This window comes from Schistocerca nitens, chromosome 8, assembly GCF_023898315.1.
Source record: "Schistocerca nitens isolate TAMUIC-IGC-003100 chromosome 8, iqSchNite1.1, whole genome shotgun sequence".
Taxonomy (NCBI): Eukaryota; Metazoa; Arthropoda; class Insecta; order Orthoptera; family Acrididae; genus Schistocerca; species Schistocerca nitens.
The window spans coordinates 98467630-98495599 of record NC_064621.1 but is presented as its reverse complement, the minus strand read 5'-3'; the positions used below and the strand labels follow the sequence as shown (position 1 = coordinate 98495599).

Below are 27970 nucleotides of genomic sequence, written 5' to 3'. Positions count from 1 at the left end.
TGGCAGCAAATGTGTCAGCTTCATTAGTCACACAATAATATGGATTGTATGTTTTCTCAAAAGATGTCTCATTATTTTTTTATTTTTATTTTATTTTATTTTCGGCTAAGTAAAGAGTAAGTACTCATTCCAATGGATGAAGACAGTGGCAGAATCAGCTTTGGTCTAGCAGAAGAAACAATATCAACATTTTTGTGCTCCAATTTCTAATGAAATCTTGGATAATGTCAATCTGGAGAACCTCATCATGTTTCCCCTCAGCTGTACCTGAAAATGGAACCAATGTCTTCCATTTTGTGTGTTAATCTTTAGAGAAGTAGGTCTCACTCACAAATGCCAACAAGTCTGTGTGCACAGCCATTATCCAGACCAAGTATATAAATAGTTACAAAAACTTATTCAACTTTTTCTGTCACATGTACCAGCAAAAGACAGCCATTGTCTGTTTTGGTAAAAAATCTGTTGTACTAATTTGCACATGCAGACTGAATAGAAATCATTTACTTTTGTTTGGTTTACCCTGCCATTTTGCCTTTGTGACTACTTCCACTTGAATTTTAGCTACATTTGATACTATAATACCTCTAAGTGATTTGTTATCACTATTTTCCAGATAAATGCTATGATATACTAACCAAATTTAGGAGTTCATCTAAATAACTGATTTTCTCTGCAGATTAATACCTTGTTTGAGCTTGTATAAACATTAAAATCCACTTACAAAAACTGGTTGCATTCATAACCAATTTGTTACAAATTGTATGACATATAAGTTGTATTCCATGAAGATATCATGGGGTAGATATCAAAGGAAAATTCAATTGAGAAAACAAAGTATAAGACATTACTGCTGGTCAGTACTCACTCTTAGGTGGAAAAATGTGTTGTACTGCTGATAGACACATGTAAAAGTAAAAGTGACTCACTATGTACATTCCACAATTAATAATTCCTTCCCCAGGAAAGAGAGAAGAACACATTGTGGAAGGTCAGAAAGAAAGGGCAAGTCATTCATACCTCAGATTAAGAAGGTTCCACCTGTAGTGAGAGACACAAGAGATCAAAGATTAAGGGGGAGGTGTCAGAGAGATTAGGTCAAAGACAGCCAGCTACAGTCCAGAATGATATGGGCGGAGTGAGAAGTAAAGATCAATTGAAGAGAAGAGAGCTCAATAACAAAATTAAGAATTAGGGCAGGGAAAAATGAAAAGACAGAAGGAGGGGCTAGCTTAACAGAGTTTTAATCAGGAAGGGTTTCAAAACGTTGGAGGGTAAGTTCCCATCTTCAGAGCTCACAGAAACTTGTATGAGGTGGAAGAATCCAGATAGCCCTCTGGTCCCTTAAGTCAAGGCAGTATGCCTATGATGTCTGATTCTGCATGTGCACAATGTAGAGGGTTATTTAGTGCAAAGACTCCTTGTTAACATCTAAACACAATGCAAAAACTAGGTCTCTCTGGTTGACTAATCATGTTCACTGTCTCTTGTCAGTATTGTAAAAGGTATGTTAAGAGCTTTACAATGTGTTAATGAAAAACTGGTATTCATGGATTACACACTGCTTAAGACAAACCTTATTGTCTTCTCTCAGGTTGAATGAAAATTTGTTATTTATGTTCTTATTCACTGTTCCACTTCTTTTGTTTCATAAGTCATTAGAGCTGATATTAGTTTGAAGTATTTATGGGTTGTCTCATTCCTGTTTTCAAAGTCACTGTTCTACAAATAAAAAATAAGATTTAATATGACAGCTAAGTTGGCTGTTACATAAAAAAAGCACTAAAAACTGTATGTGGTATTATTCACAGGTCTGTGTTATGCAGAACTGTCTGCTAGATTTCCTCGTGCTGGATGTGCTTATATCTACAGTTTTGTTACTATTGGTGAGCTAGTAGCATTTATTGTAGGATGGACCCTCATAATGGTTTATGTATTAGGTAAGAAAATCATCCATAATATTTTACATAATTGAAGGTAAGTCTCATAATTTTACTCTTTAAATTATGTATTACAACAAATTTTAAATGCTTGACTGAATTTTAGGTTTATTATGGGACAGTAACAATAGTCAAAAATTAGTGTTGTAGTTACCAGCAGTTTTAATATGATGACTGCATTGGGTGTTTCCTGAAAAAATGTTTTTTTCTATTGTTCCTTAGGGAGGCACTTGACAAAATAGCCTATTTAAGAATCACCTGATAACACTATAATTACACTATACTTGCACAACAGAAAGCACAGGTTAACTATCACTTCAAATGCAGTGAATTATTATCCTAAATGGAGTAAAGTATCACAAGATATGCCTCAAGTCTCCATTTTGAGGCCAATCTTGTTCATGTTCTACATAAATGACTTACCAATAAATATAAATTTTCCATCAGTTCTGTTTGTAGATAATATTTCTGTTTCAATAGAGGATAACCATGCAGAAAACATTCTGAGATCCATCATAAGCACACTGGATACCCTAGAAAACTGGTTCCAGCAGAACGAGTTGAAACTGAACATTACAAAAACCCATATGGTACATTTCAAAACAAGCATTCAAAATGGGTGGAACTTAACAACACAACAAATCAATTTGTGGAAGAACTTGACAGGATCAAATTGCTAGGACTAAATATGGACAAGAACTTAAGCTGACTTCCTATCAAATAAACTAAGCAATTTTGCATTTGCAGAGCAAATATTGGCAAATTCTGCTGACTTGAGTACACAAAAAAGGGCATGCCATTCTTATTTTGAATCTGTCATTAGATGTGGTATAATTTACTGGGGAAGTTGAAATAGTGTACCTCGAATACTGAAATTGCAGAAGTAAATTATCAAATACATGTGTACTGCACAGCAAACAGGATCTAGTCACCCGTTATTTCAGAAACTACAAATTGTAACTGTTCCCTCCAAATACATTTATGAAATTATAATATCCCTACACAGCTAACAAAAATTATTTGAAGAGAATCATTTTAACCAACATATAACATGAGAAATAAAAATAATTTTATGCTGGCCATGCACAAATTGAAATTATATGCATTGATTCCACAGTATAAGGGGATGACAATATATAACAAGTTGAAGGGCAAAGTCATATTTAATATGAAGCCAGAGATTCTAAAAAGGCTGCAGCAGATTCCATGGGAGAAATGCTACTTTTCAATAGAAGAATTCATAGAGGATGAAATGGTAATTTGAGCAAGGGCTAATTAAGTGTTAGATCTTTGTTATATTATTATTTCTTTATTATTATTATGGTGCTATTTGCTACCATCAGCTGTTCTATGGTTACAATGAAATTTTATCATAATTTTGACATGTAACCTGCACCTGAATCAAATGATCTAGATTATGTATGTTATGAGGCTGATAAAAAAACTCACAATATAATTATGGTATTAATACATATTGTCAAAGACCTTGAAATTTTTTAGGAGGAAAAAATACTAAAATTGTTTAACCTCTTTATATAATGACAACATTTTTGCAATGGTTTGCAAATGGCCAATACATTCTCATTAAAAAAATATTCAGCAATATTGGAAACGCAAATTACATACAATGATGTATAGTTTATCATCTGTCATTGAAGAAGAAGCAACTGTGAACAGAATAAAAGATGTGTACTGATCCAAGGCATATGTAATGACAATATTATGAAAATGATAGATTTCTACTGAACATATAGTAGAAATGTCGAGTCGCAGATAGGAACAACAAAAAGACAAGTAAGCCTTCAGCCAGAAAGACCTTCACCCAAATTAGACAAAACACAAACACACATTAGCAAAAGCAACTCACATCCACATGTCCAAACTCTCTGTCTGCCAAGGCCAGACTGCAAGCAGCAGTGTATGATGGGGGAAGAAATTTGGTGGTGAGGGTAAGGAGGGAGGCTGGGGCAGGGACAGGGAGGGATAGCAGTGTAGGGGTGGGGGATGGTAAAATGCTGCTTGTGGGAGCATACAGGGGCAAGGTTGAGAGAGGGTAGGGCAGTTAGGTGCAGTTGGGTGGCTAGACAGAGACAGGGAAAGGAAGGAGGGGGGAGGGGGGGGGTTGCAGTAGAAAAGGAAGAACCAGAGAAGTAAAAAGACTGCAGGTGCATTGGCGGGAAGAGCGGACTAGGACTGAGTGGTGCTGGAGTGGGAACACGGAAGTTAATAGGTGTGTGTAGCCCAATGATTACAAAAGTTGAGACCAGGAGGTTTACAGGACTGTAGGATGTATTGCAGGGAGAGTTCCCACCTGTGGAATTCAGAAAAGCTGATGCTGATAGAAAGGGTCCATGGCACAAGCTGTGAAGCATATGTAAAACAGTTATAAAAAGGCTGTCAAGGAAAAATGTAAACCTGCAAGTAATTTTGTTAGTAGTTTTAAATATAAGATAAGCATGAACCACTTAATGAAGTTGTTGTACTGCAGTTGCAGTACATATGTAAGTAAAAAAATGCCAAGAAAGAGAACCATATGTACAGCATATATCAAACAAATCAATAAATTACGAGAAGACAAATATTTTTATGATATAACAAAAGGAAAGTATAGTTAAATCAGTTACTGACAACACAAAATTTCAAAACAAATAACAAATTTTCGTTGGAACATCGCTTGAATAAACTTATAAAGAGATGAGTATAGAGAGCGATTTGTTCCACTATGTACAAACTCTAGGGATTGATGGATGAGAGGATACAGAACAAAAATGTCTTATGAAATTATGTCTGGAAATGCATGGTTCCCATGCTAGAGATCATTTATTCGATCATACATTGTTACAGAGACTGCAATCAAATAAACGCTGTACCATGCACCCACAGTTACATTACATGTTGAAAATGGTTTCCATGTGCCTCAGCGCATGTTCTCTGTTACATGTTCACATCAGTCAGGCTGCATCTGAACAGTGTCAAAGGCAGCATGAATATGCTGCCCCAATGTCTGCACATCTGTAATGGGCTCTGCATACTTAATACTTTTGAGATGGTACCATAAACAGAAATTGCACAGGTTGAGATCTGGTGAATGAGCAGACCATGCAACTGGACCCCCTTGTCTGATCCATCAACTAGGGAAGACATGATTGAAATGCATCCATACTTTATTGGTGAAGCAGGCTGGAGCACCATCATGTAGCAGCCACATAACCGTTTGAATCATCAGTGGCACTTCTTTCAGCAGGGGAAGCAGTCATCCACAAAAATGCCAATAGTTCCAGCCTGTTGGTGACATGGAAGGAAGACTGGTCCCAGAACATGGTCCCCAATTATTTTGGCCCACACATACCTGCTGCACCAATTCTGATGATTCGTTGTTACCATACCATGGGGGTTCTGCATACTATCCCATAGATGACTGTTATGAACGTTGAAGATACCACTCCGCATAAAGGTGGCCTCATCTGTGAATAAGATGGATGACAGAAATTTCAGAATTGTGGTTGCCTGGGGAAGAAACCAGTGACAAAACTGCTCCCAATGTGGAGAGTCTGTCACTAGTAAGCCCTGCAGATGCTGTAAATGATAAGGGTCATAACAATTGTCATGGAGAATGTTCCACATGGTCATCTCGCTTACCCTGTACTGGCAGGCCAACTGGTACTGACACTGTGGTTGCCTTTAATCACATTTTCCTCCAAGTCTGATGCCTGAACATTTCAGGTACATCCTTAATGATTTTCTGCTTCCTGAAGCAACTCTGTTTCTGACTAATGGAAAAACACTGTGGCAAACATTGAATGCTGTAGTTGTTGTCGGTGGGGATAGTTCTCTTGATACAACCTTGCTGCCCGCTGCTATGTTCTTTTCCATAAGTAAACACCATTTGGTAAGCTCAAATTCAAATACAAAACTGTTGTGTACAGCGCTGTATCACATCCACTACAAGGTGACTCAGCAAGAGAAGTGAATCAGACACAGCATTACCGATTACTATGGCAGGAGAGATGTTAGGGCATGATGTATGAGGAAGAGTACCACCCTCTAGGAGGAAACCACGCACACTGTAACTGTGGCTGCATAGTACAGTGCATATTAGACTGCAGTCTGGATGTCCATGACTGCTTCAATGGAGTGAGACCCCGACCCCCACCCTCTCTTGGATAGCACAAAACACTCTTTTTGTGTGAGTGGCCATAGAGAGGGGATCTCTTAGGATATTACTCAGTACCAGGAGGAGTGAAATGATAATTATATCACTAGTAAAACTCTATTTTAGGTGGACATCATATGTTTTTCACAATCAGGTATTGTCATATGACATAAAAGTGCGAAGAAAAAAAAAGAAGGAAAAAATGAAAAAAAACAAAGATTTCAAAAAATCATATCTAAATTTCCCAGATAATGTTTCAGGGTCTGGATGAAGAATTCAGTATTCATTGATGTAGACTTATCACAAACATACTGACAATTTTTTTTGCTTCCTCCTAGATACAAATGTTGAAATATTTTTTAATAATAAACATATATGTTGTTGATAAATTATGAGACTGAATCACTGGCTAGTAGGGCCTACTTAAACTGAGGAGACAAAATGTTTAGTAGTGCCAATAGACTCACATGAAAGTAAAAGAGGTGACAGTATACTAACTTTCAGAACAGTTAATTCTTAATTCTGGTAAAGAAATACAGATCACTCAGACCACAGGATGAGATTGACTCAATGGTAAACAAGATGAGGATTGACAAAGACGGATGGAAATATAAAATACATACTCGCCAAACACTAGAGGACTTGAGTCATCAACAGGCACATAAACAATACTGAAAAGTTTGCTAGCTTTTGAATGACTTGTTTTTTTATCTACAGTAAAAACACTCACACACACACACACACACACACACACATTTGTGTGCCCTGAAATGAGGAACATCCTGTCCACATCCCTTCCCATCAACCCCAAGGAGGTATTCTGCTGCCCCTACATTCCACACAATACCCTGGTCCATCATTATGTCTCACCCGCTCCTAACCCTTTGCCATAGCCATATAGATCATATCCCTGTGGAAGATGCAAGCACAAGACATGTCTGATATAGCCACTGAGCCCATCCTATTCAAGTCCCATACATGCTTACCCTATCCTGCCACAGGCATGCTGTCATGTCATACAACAGCTCTGCTGCAATTTCTGCACAGAATTGTATATGGACATGACCATCAACAAACTGTCCACCCAAATGAATGGCCATCATAAAATTATGACCTAGAACAGAGCTGACCACCCAGCAGCAGAACACACTGCAGAGCACAACATGTTTGTTTTCAATGGCTGCTTCATAACACATACATTCTAGATCCTGCTCCCTAAAACTAGCTTCTCTGAACTACGTCCATGGGGTTTGTCCTTGCCACAAATCCTTTGTTCCTATAATCATCGTGTTCTCAATTCCTGCTAGTCCCCTGCCCCACACTCATCTCCGCACTGTCCCAGAACTTACTCATCCTGCACTCATACCCTCTTCCCCATAGCCTCACCTTTCTCTCTTCTGTCACCCATTTCCAATCCAGTTTTTCGTGTCATCGCCATCATGAGCTTCACAAACTCACTAGTGTTAAACCCGTGTTGCATTCCCGTCCTGTACACTAGTTGCTTCTTCCTCCTGCATTCCTATCTGTTCACAAGCTGCCTCCATCCGGGACATTAGCAACACTTCCCTAACTCTCATTAATAATCTGTGCCTCCTTACTCCCGTTGTGCACTTTGTTCTGCATGAGGCCCTCCCTCCCCCCTTTCATTCCAACCAAATTGCAGAACTCCAGTTGCTGTATTGTACATTCAGCGAGCACAGCACAATGCAGCCATTCAGATGTGTGTGTGTGTGTGTGTGTGTGTGTGTGTGTGTGTGTGTGTGTGTGTGTGAGTGTGTGTGTGTGTGGGAGGGGGGGGGGAGGAAGGGGGAGGAGGGGAGGTCAGTGGGTTTGTGCACATATGTATGTGTACTCTACTTAAAGAAAGGACTTGTTTGAAAGCTATCAAAGCTTTCAGTCTCATTTAAGTGTCTGTTGATGACTCAGTGCTTCTAGGATTTTGTGAGTTGTTACCTTTACTCCTAGTTTATGTACTTCTCACCAGGTCTTTCCATTATCTTATTCAAAATACTGAATCTTTTTTCTCATTATGTAGATGAAGTGGGAGAAATATAGTGTCATGGTTGACATCTGGTGACACTATACCATCATATCACATGAAACACTCCAAGAAATCTATAGAAAGTTGTATCACAGTTGAGATGCTATGAAATGACAGTATTCACAAGCTTTTTTATCACTTTTTTGTACAATTTTGTTTACTTACTACAGACAAATGGCTACTTCTGTCACCATAATATATTTCATCCTTACACTCGTAAACAAACAACACCACTGATGCACAACACATCACTCATCACATTTGGTTTGTATACAGAATAAATTTCCAGATGTGTGTTAACAGCTTTGTATTCTTTTGTCATTAAAAACAATGTCATAGAACAAATTTCACACTTGTTGGGAATTTCAGTTGCAGTGCTCATTCTGAATTGCTACTGGAAGTGTATCTTTCTTGCTGTCAAAGTTCTAAGCCCACTGACCTACTGCATTAGACAGTGCAGTGACTGTTCAGGTCACACCCCTATTTCCTCTTTAGAAAGGATGGTACTTTCTGGATTGCTCTCATAAACACAATTTGTTTGAAGTTTCATAAAACATATGTAATACTCCTTGTAAGATTAGCAGTATCATCATATCTCCTCATGGAACAATGTCACTGGTGCACAATTATTCATTGGTAGCTTAAGAGACTCAATGACATTATGAACTGTTCCATTGAAAGTATCAAATTAATCAGACACAGCATTAACCTTAACAGAATGAAGTGAATACTTTCTGAAGCATGTCTTTTTTAAGGTAGAAGTTGTTATCCCTGGCACTTATTTTTTGCAGGAACTGCAAGTATAGCTAGAAGTCTTGCTGGACATATTGACTTCATAGCAAACAACAGCATGTCAGCTACTTTGAAAGATGAACTGCCTATAACTGCTGAATTTCTATCCAGCTATCCAGACTTTTTGGCATTTGGAATAACAGTACTGCTCTCATGTAAGTTGATGGGTTTCACTTATCTGCTTCTCACATGTAACATTTCACTTACCCATCCATTATATATATAGGGAAACATTCCACATGGGAAAAATATATCTAAAAACAAAGATGATGAGACTTACCAAACAAAAGCACTGGCAGGTCAATAGACACACAAACAAACACAAACATACACACAAAATTCTAGCTTTCGCAACCAATGGTTGCTTCGACAGGAAAGAGGGAAGGAGAGGGAAAGACGAAAGGATGTACGTTTTAAGGGAGAGGGTAAGGAGTCATTCCAATCCCGGGAGTGGAAAGACTTACCTTAGGGGGAGAAAAGGACGGGATACACTCGCACACACACACATATCCATCCGCACATACACACACACAAGCAGACATTTGTAAAGGCAAAGAGTTTGGGCAGAGAAGTCAGTCGAGGTGGAAGTGCAGAGGCAAAGAAGTTGTTGAAAGACAGGTGAGGTATGAGCGGCGGCAACTTGAAATTAGCGGAGGTTGAGGCCTGGCGGATAACGAGAAGAGAGGATATACTGAAGGGCAAGTTCCCATCTCCGGAGTTCTGATAGGCTGGTGTTAGTGGGAAGTATCCAGATAACCCGGACAATGTAACACTGTGCCAAGATGTGCTGGCCGTGCACCAAGGCATGTTTAGCCACAGGGTGATCCTCATTACCAACAAACACTGTCTGCCTGTGTCCATTCGTGTGAATGGACAGTTTGTTGCTGGTCATTCCCACATAGAAAGCTTCACAGTGTAGGCAGGTTAGTTGGTAAATCACGTGGGTGCTTTCACACGTGGCTCTGCCTTTGATTGTGTACACCTTCCGGGTTACAGGACTGGTGTAGGTGGTGGTGGGAGGGTGCATGGGACAGGTTTTACACCGGGGGCGGTTACAAGGGTAGGAGCCAGAGGGTAGGGAAGGTGGTTTGGGGATTTCATAGGGATGAACTACGAGGTTACGAAGGTTAGGTGGACGGCGGAAAGACACTCTTGGTGGAGTGGGGAGGATTTCATGAAGGATGAATCTCATTTCAGGGCAGGATTTGAGGAAGTCGTATCCCTGCTGGAGAGCCACATTCAGAGTCTGTTCCAGTCCCGGAAAGTATCCTGTCACAAGTGGGGCACTTTTGTGGTTCTTCTGTGAGAGGTTCTGGGTTTGAGGGGATGAGTAAGTGGCTCTGGTTATTTGCTTCTGTACCAGGTCGGAAGGGTAGTTGCGGGATGCGAAAGCTGTTTTCAGGTTGTTGGTGTAATGGTTCGGGGATTCCGGACTGGAGCATATTCATTTGCCTCGAAGACCTAGGCTGTAGGGAAGGGACCGTTTGATGTGGAATGGGTGGCAGCTGTCATAATGGAGGTACTGTTGCTTGTTGGTGGGTTTGATGTGGACGGACGTGTGAAGCTGGCCATTGGACAGATGACGGTCAATGTCAAGGAAAGTGGCATGGGATTTGGAGTAGGGCCAGGTGAATCTGATGGAACCAAAGGAGTTGAGGTTGGAGAGGAAATTCTGGAGTTCTTCTTCACTGTGAGTCCAGATCATGAAGATGTCATCAATAAATCTGTACCAAACTTTGGGTTGGCAGGCCTGGGTAACCAAGAAGGCTTCCTCTAAGCGACCCATGAATAGATTGGCGTACGAGGGGGCCATCCTGGTACCCATGGCTGTTCTCTTTAATTGTTGGTATGTCTGGCCTTCAAAAGTGAAGAAGTTGTGGGTCAGGATGAAGCTGGCTAAGGTGATGAGGAAAGAGGTTTTAGATAGGGTGGCAGGTGATCGGCGTGAAAGGAAATGCTCCATCGCAGGGAGGCCCTGGACGTGCGGAATATTTGTGTATAAAGAAGTGGCGTCAATGGTTACAAGGATGGTTTCCGGGGGTAATAGACTGGGTAAGGATTCCAGGCATTCGAGAAAGTGGTTGGTGTCTTTGATGAAGGATGGGAGACTGCATGTAATGGGTTGAAGGTGTTGATCTACGTAGGCAGAAATACGTTCTGTGGGGGCTTGGTAACCAGCTACAATGGGACGTCCGGAATGATTGGGTTTGTGAATTTTAGGAAGAAGGTAGAAGGTAGGGTGCGGTGTGTCAATGGGGTCAGGAGGTTGATGGAGCCAGGTGAAAGGTTTTGTAGGGGGCCTAAGGTTCTGAGGATTCCTTGAAGCTCCGCCTGCACATCAGGAATGGGATTACCTTGGCAAACTTTGTATGTGGTGTTGTCTGAAAGCTGACTCAGTCCCTCAATCACATACTCCGAACGATCAAGTACCACGGTCGTGGAACCCTTGTCCGCCGGAAGAATGACGATGGAACGGTCAGCCTTCAGATCACGGATAGCTTGGGCTTCATCAGTGGTGATGTTGGGAGTAGGATTAAGGATTTTTTAAGAAGGATTGAGAGGCAAGGCTGGAAGTCAGAAATTCCTGGAAGGTTTGGAGAGGGTGATTTTGAGGAAGAGGAGGTGGGTCCCGCTGTGACGGAGGACATAACTGTTCCAGGCAGGGTTCAATTTGGATAGTGTCTTGGGGAGTTGGATCATTAGGAGTAGGATTAGGATCATTTTTCTTCGTGGCAAAGTGATATTTCCAGCAGAGAGTATGAGTGTAGGACAGTAAATCTTTAAGAGGGTTGTTTGGTTGAATCTGGGAGTGGGGCTGAAGGTGAGGCCTTTGGATAGGACAGAGGTTTTGGATTGGGAGAGAGGTTTGGAGGAAAGGTTAACTACTGAATTAGGGTGCTGTGGTTCCAGATTGTGTTGATTGGAATTTTGAGGTTTTGGAGGGAGTGGAGCTGGCAGTGGGAGATAGAGTAGATGGGAGAGACTGGGTTTGTGTGCAATGAGAGGAGGTTGACGTTTGCTGGAAAGGTTGTGAAGGGTGAGTGAGTTGCCTTTCCGGAGGTGGGAAACCAGGAGATTGGATAGTTTTTTAAGGTGGAGGGTGGCATGCTGTTCTAATTTGCGGTTGGCCTGTAGGAGGACTGATGGAAAGAAGGGTTGCAGCCAGAGATGGGAACTTCAAGTGTGAGGCCTTTGGGGGTAATGCCAAATGTCAGACAAGCCTGAGAAAATAAAATATGGGAGTGTAATCTGGCTAGGACGAAGGCATGTTTGTGGAGGGAATGTAAATAAAACTTAATGGGGTCTTTGTGGGGGTCTTGTGAGGGTGACACGGTATTAGAAGGTGGAAAGTGTAACATGAGGCTGAAATCAAAATAAAAATATGTGGGGAGAGATAAAGGTGAACTAGATTTTCATAATCTGCCACCGCAAAACCACTCCTTTTAATATATTACACGTAGTTTGTTCGAAATTTTCCCGAATTTCTCCGTCCTTTAACGTGTTTTGGCGGCAACACAACCACCTAACCTTGGTGCACATCGTTGTCTACCAACCCAATTCCAACATAGCCCATCTGTAACTAACACCTTTTCGCCTTTTTTCACACCAGATCTCCAGTTACTTTCCAGCTCACCTTTATCTCTCCCCATATATTTTTATTTTCATTTTCATTTCAGCCTCATGTTACACTTTCCACCTTCTATTACCATGTCACCCTCACAACACCCCCACAACGACCCCATTAAGTTTTATTTACATTCCCTCCACAAACATGCCTTCGTCCTAGCCAGATTACACTCCCATATTTTATTTTCTCAGGCTTGTCTGACATTTGGCATTACCCCCAAAGGCCTCACACTTGAAGTTCCCATCTCTGGCTGCAACCCTTCTTTCCATCAGTCCCTATATCAGTTCCAAACTGAACAATCCATTGCCCTCACCCACCTAATCCTTCACCTACACATCAACTCAGCCAATGAACACACCCGTCAACTCCTATCCTTAATAAAAGTCCTCAATCGTTCCTCTCCCACATCCACACCGGCTGTTGAGAGCATCCTCCTACAGGCCAACCGCAAATTAGAACAGCATGCCACCCTCCACCTTAAAAAACTATCCAATCTCCTGGTTTCCCACCTCCGGAAAGGCAACTCACTCACCCTTCACAACCTTTCCAGCAAACGTCAACCTCCTCTCATTGCACACAAACCCAGTCTCTCCCATCTACTCAATCTCCCACTTCCAGCTCTATTCCCTCCAAAACCTCAAAATTCCAATCAACACAATCTGGACCACAACACCCTAATTCAGTAGTTAACCTTTCCTCCAAACCTCTCTCCCAATCCAAAACCTCTGTCCTATCCAAAGGCCTCACCTTCAGCCCCACTCCCAGATTCAACCAAACAGCCCTCTTAAAGATTTACTGTCCTACACTCATACTCTCTGCTGGAAATATCACTTTGCCACGAAGAAAAATGATCCTAATCCTACTCCTAATGAACCAACTCCCCAAGACACCACCAAAATTGAACCCTGCCTGGAACAGTTCCGTCCTCCATCACAGCAGAACCCACCTCCTCTTCCTCAAAATCACCCTCTCCAAACCTTCCAGGAATTTCTGACTTCCAGCCTTGCATCTCAATCCTTCTTAAAAAACCTTAATCCCACTCCCAACATCACCACTGCTGAAGCCCAGGCTATCCGTGATCTGAAGGCTGACCGATCCATCGTCATTCTTCCGGCGGACAAGGGTTCCACGACCGTGGTACTTGATCGTCAGTAGTATGTGGCTGAGGGACTGCGTCAGCTTTCAGACAACACCACATACAAAGTTTGCCAAGGTAACTCCATTCCCGATGTCCAGGCGGAGCTTCAAGGAATCCTCAGAACCTTAGGCCCCCTGCAAAACCTTTCACCTGACTCCATCAACCTCCTGACGCCACCAACACCCCGCACCCCTACCTTCTACCTTCTTCCTAAAATCCACAAACCCAATCATCCCGGCCGCCCCATTGTAGCTGGTTACCAAGCCCCCACAGAACGTATCTCTGCCTACGTAGATCAACACCTTCGACCCATTACATGCAGTCTCCCATCCTTCATCAAAGACACCAACCACTTTCTCGAACGCCTGGAATCCTTACCCAATCTGTTACCCCCGGAAACCATCCTTGTAACCATTGATGCCACTTCCTTATACACAAATGTTCCGCACGTCCAGGGCCTCGCTGCGATGGAGCATTTCCTTTCACGCCGATCACCTGCCACCCTATCTAAAACCTCTTTCCTCATCACCTTAGCCAGCTTCATCCTGACCCACAACTTCTTCACTTTTGAAGGCCAGACATACCAACAATTAAAGGGAACAGCCATGGATACCAGGATGGCCCCCTCATATACCAACCTATTCATGGGTTGCTTAGAGGAAGCCTTCTTGGTTACCCAGGCCTGCCAACCCAAAGTTTGGTACAGATTTATTGATGACATCTTCATGATCTGGACTCACAGTGAAGAAGAACTCCAGGATTTCCTCTCCAACCTCGACTCCTTTGGTTCCAGCAGATTCACCTGGTCCTACTCCAAATCCCATGCCACTTTCCTTGATGTTGACATCCACCTGTCCAATGGCCAGCTTCACACGTCCGTCCACATCAAACCCACCAACAAGCAACAGTACCTCCATTATGACAGCTGCCACCCATTCCACATCAAATGGTCCCTTCCCTACAGCCTAGGTCTTCGTGGCAAATGAATCTGCTCCAGTCCGGAATCCCTGAACCATTACACCATCAACCTGAAAACAGCTTTCGCATCCTGCAACTACCCTCCCGACCTGGTACAGAAGCAAATAACCAGAGCCACTTACTCATCCCCTCAAACCCAGAATCCCCCACAGAAGAACCACAAAAGTGCCCCACTTGTGACAGGATACTTTCCGGGACTGGAACAGACTCTGAATGTGGCTCTCCAGCAGGGATACGACTTCCTCAAATCCTGCCCTGAAATGAGATCCATCCTTCATGAAATCCTCCCCACTCCACCAAGACTGGCTTTCCGCTGTCCACCTAACCTTCGTAACCTGTTAGTTCATCGCTATGAAATCCCCAAACCACCTTCCCTACCCTCTGGCTCCTATCCTTGTAACCGCCCCCGGTGTAAAACCTGTCCCATGCACCCTCCCACCACCACCTACTCCAGTTCTGTAACCCGGAAGGTGTACACAATCAAAGGCAGAGCCACGTGTGAAAGCACCCACGTGATTTACCAACTGACCTGCCTACACTGTGACGCATTCTATGTGGGAATGACCAGCAACAAACTGTCCATTCGCATGAATGGACACAGGCAGACAGTGTTTGTTGGTAATGAGGATCACCCTGTGGCTAAACATGCTTTGGTGCACGGCCAGCACATCTTGGCACAGTGTTACACCGTCCGGGTTATCTGGATACTTCCCACTAACACCAATCTATCCGAACTCCGGAGATGGGAACTTGCTCTTCAATATATCCTCTCTTCCCGTTACCCACCAGGCCTCAATCTCCGCTAATTTCAAGTTGCCGCCACTCATACCTCACCTGTCATTCAACATCATCTTTGCCTCTGCACTTCCGCCTCGACTGACATCTCTGCCCAAACTCTTTGCCTTTTAATATGTCTGCTTGTGTCTGTATATGTGCGGATGGATATGTGTGTGTGTGCGAGTGTATACCCCTTTTTCCCCCTAAGGTAAGTCCTTCCGCTCCCGGGATTGGAATGACTCCTTTCCCTCTCCCTTAAAACCCACATCCTTTCGTCTTTCCCTCTCCTTCCCTCTTTCCTGATGAGGCAACATTTTGTTGCGAAAGCTTGAATTTCATGTGTATGTTTGTGTTTGTTTGTGTGTCTATCGACCTGCCAGCACTTTCGTTCGGTAAGTCACATCATCTGTGTTTTGAGATATATTTTTCTATATTTATTAACACTTTAAAGACAAAGCTGAGGATAGCATGAGACATAACTTTGTGTTAAATAGACTGTAACCGAGTATAGGTCAGGATGCAATTTTCTAAATGTCTGAGCGATGTATCGCTTGAAATCTGGACTCCTTTCACACAGAAACAATGTACGGATGTCTTGTGACCTGCCCCTCAAATGGTGCTGCTTTCTGTTACCAATTTATAGAATTTTATTGAAAGAAACATTAGCTAATGTAACAAATGTTGTCATGAAAGTCTGATCCAATGTGATTCCATTGACATAATTTCAAGCATGTGCTTCTTAGGTGTCACAGTTTGCTGTAATTCTGCAACAAATATGTCATGTTTGTTGAGTGAACAAGAAGTTTTGTTAGCTCATGAAGAAGAAATTGCTCAGTAACTCAACTGAGCAATTTCTTCTTCTTGAGCTTGCAAAACTTCTTGCTCACTCAACAAATGTGAAGTGTCAACAATGTAGGAAAAGGTAGATTGCTATTTACCAAACAGAAGACACATTAAGTTGCAGACAGGCACAATTAAAAGATCTTATGTAAAGCTTTTAGCCACAGCCTTCATCAGTAAAAGAGAGACACACACACCAATCTTAACGTAAGCAAGCACACCTCATGCTCACATGACTGCCAACTCCAGCATCTTGGTCTGGTTGAAGGTGTGGTAGTACACATCTGCAGACATTCACCAGTCCTGAAAAATGATATAGTTCTAGTGTTGTTTTAGGATGAAGGAAGACCTTCATTATTTTCACTTTTTCTTACGGTGGTGAAATTCCTTGATGTTACACACAATAACCCAAGAATGAGCTCTCTTTCTCTCCAAAAATGTATTTTCCCAAATTAATGTTAAGATGATATTACCCAGCCATTCAAGAAACTATTGCAGATGCATTACATGTTCTCCATCTGATGCTGCAGCAACAAGAATGTCATCTAAACAGGAATCCACGAAAGTCAAATCATTCAAAATGCTAGAAATAAGTCACTGGAATGTTTGTGCTGCATTGCATAGACTATATGGCATCTTAAAAAATTCAAAAAGTCCAGATGGTGTGGTAACAGTTGTTTTAGGCACATCTTGTGTCACAATGGGAATGGGGCGACAAGCTTCAATAAGGTCAATTTAAAGAATATCTTTATGTTGGAGAACTGACAGTTCACATCTTGTAAATGCAGTACTGGATAGTGGTCTGACAATGTGACAGCATTTAAACCTCCATGATCTCCACAGGGATCCCAAGTTCCATCTTTCTTTGGAAGGAGGTGGAGAGGAGCAGACCAGGAGCTTTTAGAAAGACAACATATGCCAAGACTGATCATCTCCCAAATTCAAGTCTTGCTTGTGCTAATTATTTTGGTTATCAGTGTCAGTTTATGCATGCCTTGGAGGTCCTGTTGCATATTAACAGGAGGAAAATCATAATTACATTTCTCCATGAGAATAATAGGATATCTCGTTAGCAAGTCTCAATATTTATGCTGTGGATCAATTGAAAACACCAAACCATCACCTTTTCTGAACATTCTGTGATCTATTACTGTTGCTGGCAATACGGAAATGTCTGCTCCAGAATCAACCAAAAATCGAAAACATGCGTTGTGATCCATTATGACTAGGTGTCAAGATAATTTGGCCTCCTCATTCTTGCCCCACCAAGTGAATAGCATGCTAGTTTTCCCTCTGATCATTTACACACTACTGAGAAATAAATAAACATGAAGTTGTGCATTTCTTTGCATTCTGTTTGAATTTATAATACCAGCACACAGAGCGTTTCTGTGCAAGCTGCAGTGATTTCAATCTGCTTCTTGATCATGTCTCAGTTAGTAATTTCTAAAAATGGATCATTAGTTCCAAAAGCCACCTTTATAGATGGGAAAGTCTGTTATCTTGAGATGGAGATGATACAGTTTCCATACTGAATAAAAATTGACTGTATGTCATAATCTCTACTATTTTATCAGAGTTAGAAGCCATTTGCTTTGAGATTTACATCTCAACTAGATGCTCGCACAGATTGCCTGTTAGTTGGTAGTCGTTGAAGACATATAGTTCAAAAAATCATCAGTTTCTCACATTCCAGCAAGAGCACACATCTCTCAGAGCAAAGTAGATGGCTTTTTGTCTCATGGTTCTACTTTTATTAGCAATTTTTTAACTTTGAGTGACTCTCGTTCTTAAAATTCTGTGGTAATAGATTTTTAAGTCTGTATATGGAGAAGTTGATAATGGTTTGCACATGAACTGTGAAATCAGCTTAGCAACTTCACTATCAAGTGACCCCAAAATGTAATGATATTTTGCCATATCATTGTTAATATTTGTGGCAAAAAATTGGGACTCCACTCGCAAAAACCATATCTTTACACTTTTTCACCTGCCACATTTGATATGTCATCCAGTGATAAGTTTGCCATTAAAAAACATATTAAAATTGCTGCAGTGAAATTGAAATAATGGTTGGAGTCATTCTGGGAAATTACCAGGAATTGATAAACAGAGATAAACAAGAGACACATTACTCCAATGTGTATTTATAAATTTTATAGAGTTTACATGTGTGTCCTTTACAGTCACCCTCCCTCCACATGCACACAAAGGTGTTTCCATCCACAAAAAACCATAGAGGAATTGAGTATAGATGGCTATAAGAAAGAAAGAGAGAGATGAGTGTCAGAGGCAAAGGCAAAATGTAGATTAGTGTTAGCCATAAGCATAAAACTGAGTAAGGTAGAGTGTGAGAGAATAAAGAGAAATGGAAAAAAATAGAGTTAAATGTCAAAACAGGAGTGGAGTGCAAAATGCAAGTGGGTGAGAGAGGATGATGGAAAAAGGAGTGTTCATTCATTCATCATGTTCCATAGATTCCAAAAATATTAAGGACTTTCATGGGTGAGGGAAGAGTTAAGGTGTACATTAACAAAAGGGAAGAACTCCAAGAAACTTGATCTGTACAATAATGTATCACTGAACAGCTTAATACTAATGATTCTTATTCCAGCTAAATTTAACAGTAAGTTAGTGGAAAAGCAATTACTCTGAAGAAATGATCTGATGCTTCTTTAGTTATATGAAACAGTGGCAGTTTATCTCCTACTGGTAGTTCAATTTTCCTTGAGTCTATTGGTATTTTTTGAAGAAAAAAGACAGCTACACATTTGCTTTGCAGATGATATAAAAAAATTGGAGTAAAGCTATGTACACCTTTTACAATGTATGCAGTAGTCATAAAATAAGCACAAAAGATTAAAATACTTTCTCACATATACAAAAAACAATAGATGACTAAAGATGCATTAATCTGTTGCAGTTGTTCTTGCATTTTGTGTGAAGATATTCTCATCCATAATGAACATCACTGCTGTAATCAATTTTGCAGTTTTATTATTTATCATCATAGCAGGTAGCCTGCAAGGTATGTAATGCTACTAACAAATTATTGTATTATGATGATAATTTTTGTTAAGAGGAACTTTTGCACTTGTCTGTAAACTTTTCTCTTTTGCAATGTTCTTTTATTTCATTGTCTGATTGCATTGTTTCTAAGTCGAGATGTGTTACTTCAAATAAATAAGAGAAGATACATTGCTGAAACCATACAATCATTGCAGTAGTATGTTCACAATATTTCCTTCACATTTTCATGCTAACCAAAGCTGAATATGGATGGGCATTATTAAAAGAAAATTCTAAAGTTATTGAAAGATACGTTGCAATTTATCTTTCAGGTTCATTTCTTTCTCACATTGAGTTTCAGGCAGGCACAATGTAAAGACTTTTACACATTTAGATCTCAGCAAAAGTCTTCATCAGAACAGAAAACATACACACACATTCACAGAAGCAAGTGCACCTCATACACACATGACTGGTATCTATGACCACTCAAGCCAGAATGCACTCTGGATGGAGCAGCCAGAGGTAGACATCATGTGTGCATGAGATGTGATGCCTTGTGTGAATATATGTGTGTGCTTTCTTTTCTGAAGAGCACTTTGATTGAAAGCTAAATGTGTAACATTCTTTTTGTTGTGTCTTTCTGCAACTAAGCATGTCATCTTTACTGTGAGTAGCACTCTATCCTTTTCATAAAATTGTTGAGATTCCTACCTGAACTTTCCATTGCTTCATTCCTTTCTCTGTCTGATATGTATTACAAAACTTGGAAGTGATAGTAAAATGACAATAATAAATTTCATGAAGTAGTTGTAAATATTAAAATGATCAACTATACCAGGACAGAAGGCACCACAGAAACGTTAGTATATACTGCAATTTGTCATGAACAAGCATCCATTTCTTGATAACTGTACAGGCAAAGAGATAAGGAAACAAGTGCATGAATGTAAAAAATTCAGAGGGAACATGATTTACAATAAAGATTTAAGACATGCATTAGAAAAGAACAAATGTTGTTGTGGTCTTTAGTCTAAAGATTAGTTTGATGAAGCTGTCCAAGCTACTCTACCCTGTGCAAGCCTCTTCATCACTGCATAACAACTGCAACTTACATCCTTTTGAATATGCTTACTGTATTCAGCTCTTGGTTTGCCTCTAATACTAAACTGGTGATCCCTTGATGTCGCAGAATGTGTCCTATCAACTGATTTATTATTGTAAATCATAAATTAAAGTGATTGGTCATCCTTTTTAAATTTTATTGGCTGATCTAGATTTCAGCTAGAAGCTAGCCATTTTCAATTCACTATTATTTATACTCGATGCATGTAATGCCTGTTGGTCATGCTTCATCCACAGCTCATTGAATTGAGTCTTTACGAATGTCAATCTTGAAGATGGATGGGTGTAAATCATACTGATCAAAAAAATACGAACACAGGGTGAACATTAATAAAACTGACAAACTGCGGGGAGGTTAAAGTCCAATGAACATGTGATGAGAAATGGATGGTGTGTGTGCAATGACAATAAATTACCCCAGAACACAGTACAGAGCTGCATCACAACCACATGACAAGAGATGTTCAAAGTTACCTCCGCATGATGCAGCACATGTATTCACACATCACATCATGGACTGCCACACTCTTTTGTATGTTCCAACATCACTCTGAATAGTGTCATGGGAGTTGTGAACATGCTGTTGAAGGATCTGCACAATAGGATCTGGTTCAGCATACATAATGCTTATCAGATGCCCCCAGAGGTAAAAATCCAGGGGGCTTAAGTCCAGTGATCTAACAGGTTATGCTACACGGCATCCATGTCCTACCCAGCATCTGAGGATGATGTTGTTGACGTGTCTGCAAAACTGTAATGTGGAATTGGGATGGTGCTCTCTCATGCAGAAACCACATAACCTTTCAAATTACCAAAGGCATGAACTCAAGCAGCCCAGGCAGAGAATCTACAGGAAGTTGTAGTGTTTCGGGAAATTTGTAAACATCCCAACACACCTTTGGAAAGCCGTCGACAAGAGATGCTTGTGAGTAAGTTGAATAAGGATAAATCTAGTAGGAAAGGGAAACTGTGTGTTTTCCTTTCTTGTATGCAGTGAATGTGGAGCGGTGGTGGAGCCGGCGAGAAGGGGACCAGTAAAAATGGTATTACAACCACTGGTCATCCGGGAGTCATTTGTGTCATGGTGCAGCAAGTGTCTTAGTTCGAGAGCCATGGAGTAAATGACACACCAACAAGGGCACAATGAACAATTGAACAGCAGTACTTGTTTATCTGGGTTTCTCTGTCAGGCCCTAAAGCATGCATATACAGACGTTTTTGAATGTACTCAAGAGAGTGATATTACCGTAGCAATTGTTTGTTTTGTTGTTAAAAAAAATAGTGAAAATGTTGGGCAAAATATACCCCTGTTTGTGAGAAGTGTGGCTGTTTATTTAGTAGTGCAATAGAGAGAACTTGCAGAAGCATTCCAGAAATCTTCACCACAGTGGGATTGACAGGGAGGTGGCACGGAAGGATCCAGACCATGAAACAACTACTCTGAGAAGAGAGGATAGAGGTAATACTACTTTCATCTGGCGGTGTATTAGGGTCGGCAAAATATTCCCCAGTTATATTGGCATGGGGTGCGACTTCGCACTAGTGCCGGTATAAGACCCACCACAAACCCTACAAAATATACATCAACAGGAGAAGAGGGAAAAATACACCCCATGTGGCGACCCTGGAAAATGTGAATGGAGAATGCACCTGCAAGTAAGTGCAGAAAATTGATTTGAGTCATAATTATGACTCCAAAGAATAGAAGACAGAGAAGTTGCCCCCGGCAACCAGCAATCAGCAACAGTGCCTTATAATGCACGTAACAAGAAATCAAAAATAATTCAGAGCTTCTTTCGAACGAACTGTCTGAGAAATATTAGTAAACACATAATAAATGTAAACTATAATTTACTGTTGGATATCTGAAACAGAAAAAAATAGAAGAAGACAGTGGCAGCAGAAAGTGCACCCGTATTACAAGCAGTGAGTGCACGGAATTAGTTCAAAACTTAACAAAATAGTTTCGACGGGATAATACATACAGCAGATGTAGATCTGGCAGGAGTTATCAATGCAGAGCGGTGAGCAGTTACGTGAGTATGGGGTGCTATATTGTCCAGTCAGTGGCAGCACACAGCACGAGAACAGACGTCGGCTTCAACTTCAGCGCCAGCTCGGCTGTTCTATGACCAGCATGCAGTTCACAGTTCCGCAGAAGAGTGAGCGGTGAACATTTAAAAAAATACACACATTTATGTGAGTATAGGGTTCAAAATTAAAATTGTTGACTGGTAATAAATAGTGTATGCCTATCATAAGAAAGGTGGCAATGCAAAACAAGGAATTAAGATCAATACTAGAAGGTATAATTAAAGAACAAGCAAAGAAGGATAAGGCAATACTAGAAGGTATAATTATAGAACAAGCAGAGAAGGATAGGGAAGGATGGAGAGTGGATCAAGTAGAATTAGTTGAGTCCATTAAGGAACAAGTTAGTGAATCAGTCGATGACATACTCAACCATAAAATAAAAGATGTTAAAGCTAACTTAGAATCTAACTTCAATGCACAAATTAATGATCAAAACATTAAAATAACAGAAATAAATACCAGAGTAAATGAATTACAAGAATCAGTGCCAATAGAAGTGCAACAAGTAGCTAAACAAGTGTTAACAGATCATTTACGGGAAAGTGTACACAGATTAACAACTTGACAGTGGACAGGCTATGTAGATAATGTGAATTCCCAATTCCAAGGGGTATGAGCTAGTATTTCAGACACAAATAAGTTTATCACATCCGTACAGGAAAATTCTGTAACAGGGCCACCTGATGCTATAAAACTTTTGGAAAAACATTTACAGTTATTCATAGAAAAAGAAGTAAAAGACAAAACAGAAATAAATAATGTCAAAATCACTTCTGGGGAAGGTACAATTAACAGTAATCAAGAACTTGATAGAATATGGAAAGCAATAGATGATAATAAAAAGAAATTAGAAAATAGTAAACCTGAAACTATGACAGGAGTGATTAAAGAGGTAATAGAGTGTTTATCTATAGGTAATGGGTTTAATTTAGCAAAACAATTTCCAAAGTATAAACCAGATGGTGATGTAAACCTAATCTATTTTTTACGAGTCTTTGCCAGATCTTTACCTAAAAATTGTGATGACTTAAAGAAAATTGATTTCACATTAGGATATTTAATGGGAGATGCGGCAGAATGGGGAAATGCTCATGCAGAAGAATCTGTGTCTTGGAAAGATTTTGAGGAAACCTTTAAGAGGAAGTACTGGTCTTAAAGTACTCGGGAAAAATTAATCTTTAAGTTATTAGACACTACTCCATACAATAATTCATGGGGTATATACAAAAAGTACATAGGATGGCATTTGACAAAATCGAAGTACTTAGATGATCCAAAAGATGAAATGCACTTGGTAAAAGTGCTCATTAGACATTTACCATACCACGCTCAACAAGGAATATTGTATAGAGGGTGGAAAACTGTGAATGAGTTATTAACATTTATTGAAGGCTTAGACACACTGTATACTGAAAGAAATGAAAATTATTCTGTGAATGAACCAAATACAGGGAATAGGAATAACAAATCCTTTCCAAATTCCTTGCCGCGGACGAAGGAATCCAATTATTGTAGAGTAAGCAGTAATGAAACTGTTCACAGCATGGATAATGCTCTAAATCACAATAACCCTAGAGGGGGAAGAATTCAGACTGATAACAAGTCTGAGAGGTCTGGACAAGTGAAGCGGGTGGGATTACTTGTCATTGGGAGCTCCAATGTTAGGTGGGTGATGGAGCCCCTTAGGGATCTGGCAGCTAAGGACGAGAAGAAAGCCAATATGCACTCTGTGTGCATACCAGGGGGGAGTCATCCAAGATGTGGAAAGGGTCCTTCCAGATGCCATGAAGGGTACAGGGTGCAGCCAACTGCAGGTGGTGGCTCATGTCAGCACTAATGACGTGTGTCGCTATGGATCGGAAGAGATTCTCTCTGGTTCCCAGTGGCTAGCTGAGTTGGTGAAGACTGCCAGTCTTGCTACTGAGATGAAGTCAGAGCTCACCATCTGCAGCATCGTCGACATCATCGATTGTGGACCTTTGGTACAGGAACGAGTGGAGGGTCTGAATCAGAGGCTCAGATGGTTCTGCGACCGTGTAAGCTGCAGATTCCTCGACTTGTGACATAGGGTGGTGGGGTTTCAGGTTCCATTAAATAGGTCAGGTGTCCACTACAAACAGGAGGCAGCTACATGGGTAGCAGGGGCTGTGTGGCATGGACTATGCAGTTTTTTAGGTTAGACAGTCTTGGGAAAGATCAAGAAGGGCTCCAGCCTCAAAGTGTACAGGGCAAAGAAATGAGGAGAATTGACCAAGCAACAGTCGGTATTGTAGTTGTAAATTATTGTAGCTGTGTTGGAAAAGTACCAGAGCTTCAAGCGCTGATAGAAAGCACTGAAGCTGAAATCGTTATAGGAACAGAAAGCTGGCTAAAGCCAGAGATAAGTTCTGCCAAAATTTTTACAGAGGCACAAACAGGGTTCAGAAAGGATAGATTAAATAAAGTAGGTTGTGCTGTGTTTGTGTCTATTGGTAGTAGTTTATCTTGTAGTGAAGTTTAAATACATAGTTCCTGCAAATTACTATGGGTAGAGGTTATACTCAACACCCGTACAAAAATAATAGTTGGAACCTTCTACCAACCCCCAACTCAGATGATATAATAGCTGAATGGTTCAAAGAAAACTTGAATCTCATCACAAATAAGTACCCCACTCATACAGTTACAATTGGTGGAGATTTCAATCTACCCTTGATTTGTTGGTGAAAATACATGTTCAAAGCCGATAGTGTACAGAAAACATCTTCTGAAATTGTACTAAATGCTTTCTCTGAGAATTACTTTGAACAATTAGTTAATGAGCCCACACGAATTGTAAATGGTTGTGAAAACACACTTGACCTCTTAACCACAAATAATCCTGATCGAATAGAGAGCGTCATGACAGATACAGGGATTAGTGAACACAAGGTCATTGCAGAGAGGCTCGAAACCATATCAACCAAAACCACTAAAAATAAACACAAAATATAACTGTTTAAAACAACAGATCAAAATTCACTTGATGCCTTCCTAAGAGAGAGTCTCCATTCCTTCCAAGCTAATTATATAAGTGTAGACCATATATGGCTCAAATTCAAAGATACGGTATCGACAGCAATAGATAGATTCATATCGCATAAGTTAATAAGAGATGGGACTGATCCACGGTACACAAAACACGTCAGAACACTGTTGCAGAAACAATGAAAAAAGCATGCCAAATTCAGAAGAACGCAAAATCCCCAAGACTGGCTAAGTTTCACGGAAGCTCGAAATTTAGTGCAGATGTCAATGCGAGATGCTTTTAATAGTTTCCACAATGAAATATTGTATCAAAATATGGTAGAAAACCCAAAGAGCTTCTGGTCTTTTGTAAAATACACCAGTGGCAAAAAACAGTCAATATCGTCACTGCGCGATAGCGATGGAAATGTTACTGATGATGGTGCCACTAAAGCGGAGTTACTAAATAAAGTTTTCCATAATTCCTTCACAAAAGAAGACAAAGTAAATATTCCAGAATTTGAAACCAGAACAGCTGTTAATATGAGTGACATAAAAATAGATATCTTAGGTGTTAGGAAACAACTCAAATCACTTAAGAAAGGCAAGTCTTCCGGTCCAGATGGTATACCAATCAGGTTCCTCTCAGAGTACGCAGACGCAATAGCGCCTCTCTTAGCAATGATATACAACTGCACACTTGACAAAAAGTCTGTTCCTAAAGAGTGGAAAGTAGCACAAGTCTCATCAATATTCAAGAAAGGAAATAGGAATAACCAATTGAATTACAGACCCACATCACTGACCTCAATTTGGAGTAGGATTTTGGAGCAAATACTGTACTTGAACATTATGAATCACCTTGAAGAAAATGACTTATTGATACATAACCAACAGGCATTCAGAAAATATTGTTCTTGTGCAACACAGCTAGCTCTTTATTCCCGTTAAGTAATGAGTGCTGTCGACAAGGGATCTCAGATCAATTTGATATTCCTAGGTTTCCAGAAGGCTTTTGATACTGTTCCTCACAAGCAACTATTGATCAAATTGCATGCATATGGAGTATTGTCTCAGTTGTGTGACTGGATTCATGATTTCCTCTCAGAGAGGTCACAGTTTGTAGTGATAGACGGTAAATCATCGAGCAGAACAGAAGTGATATCTGGCATTCTGCAAGGTAGTGTCATAGGCCTTCTGCTGTTCCTGATTTATATAAATGATCTAGGTGATAATCTGAGTTGCCCCATTAGATTGACTGTAATTTACCATGTAGTAAAATCATCAGATGATCAGTTTCAATTACAAAATGATCTAGAGAGAATTTCTGTATGGTGTGAAAAGTGGCAATTAGCACTAAACAGAGAAAAGTGCGAAGTCATCCACATGGATACTAAAAGAAATCGGATAAATTTTGGCTATGCGATAAATCACACAAATCTAAGGGCTGTCAATTCGACTAAATACCTAGGAATTATAATTATGAGCAACTTAAATCAGAAAGACCACATAGATAATATTGTGGTGAAGGCGAAACAAAGACTGTGCATTGTTGGCAGAACACTTAGAAGATGCGACAAACCCACTAAAGAGACAGCCTACATTACACCTGTCCATCCTCTGCTGGAATATTGCTGTGTGGTATGGGATCCTTACCAGGTAGGATTGATGGAGGACATCAAAAAATTGCAAAGAAGGGCAGCTTGTTTCATGTTATCACGAAATAGGGGTGAGAGTGCCACTGATATGATACACGAGTTGGGGTGGCAGTCACTGAAACAAAGGCAGTTTCCTTTGTGGCGAGATCTACTTATGAAATTTTAATCACCAACTTTCTCTTCTGAATGTGTAAATATTTTTTTGACATCCACCTATGTAGGGAGGAATGATCACATAATAAAATAAGAGAAATCAAAGCTCGAATGGAAAGATGTAGGTGTTCCTTTTTCGCACGCGCCATTTGAGAGTGGAATGGTACAGAAGTAATATGAAAATGGTTTGATGAACCCTCTGCCAGTAACTTAAGTGTGAACTGCACAGTAACCATGCAGATGCAGACGTAGATGCAGATAACATGAACTCGCAGGTGTTTACACCTCAAAACCAAAAAAGAAATATACAATGAAATAATGACATGGGGCAAATCAGCGTATTGTTGAAGTAAGCTCCAACCGGTATCTGGTCAATGGGATAGGAAACGAGAAAAATTCTGTGTCAAGGGCCAGAATCCAGGATGTCACAGAACAATACTTGGCCCATATATAAGTAAAATGATCACTTATAGAAAAATATCACCTATTAACGATTGGTTACTTGCAGAAGAGGAAAATTTAGAAAAAATGCAATGCAAACCAATTGTTATCAGAAGAATAGAAAATGTTCTTGTTGTTGTGGTCTTCAGTTCTGAGACTGGTTTGATGCAGCTCTCCATGCTACTCTTATCCTGTGCAAGCTTCTTCATCATTTACATCCT

The 27970-nt window shown here is 40.4% G+C and overlaps 1 protein-coding gene across 1 annotated transcript in view; it reads left to right on the top strand.

Annotated features, from left to right (window-relative positions):
* Positions 1–27970, top strand: part of LOC126199025 (high affinity cationic amino acid transporter 1-like) — a 161618-nt gene that overhangs the window by 64026 nt on the left and 69622 nt on the right. Inside the window, exons 3-5 of the mRNA XM_049935724.1 lie at positions 1809–1937; positions 8923–9078; positions 19208–19312. Of these exons, the coding sequence (XP_049791681.1) occupies positions 1809–1937; positions 8923–9078; positions 19208–19312 (390 nt within the window). The remainder of the gene's footprint in view (positions 1–1808; positions 1938–8922; positions 9079–19207; positions 19313–27970) is intronic.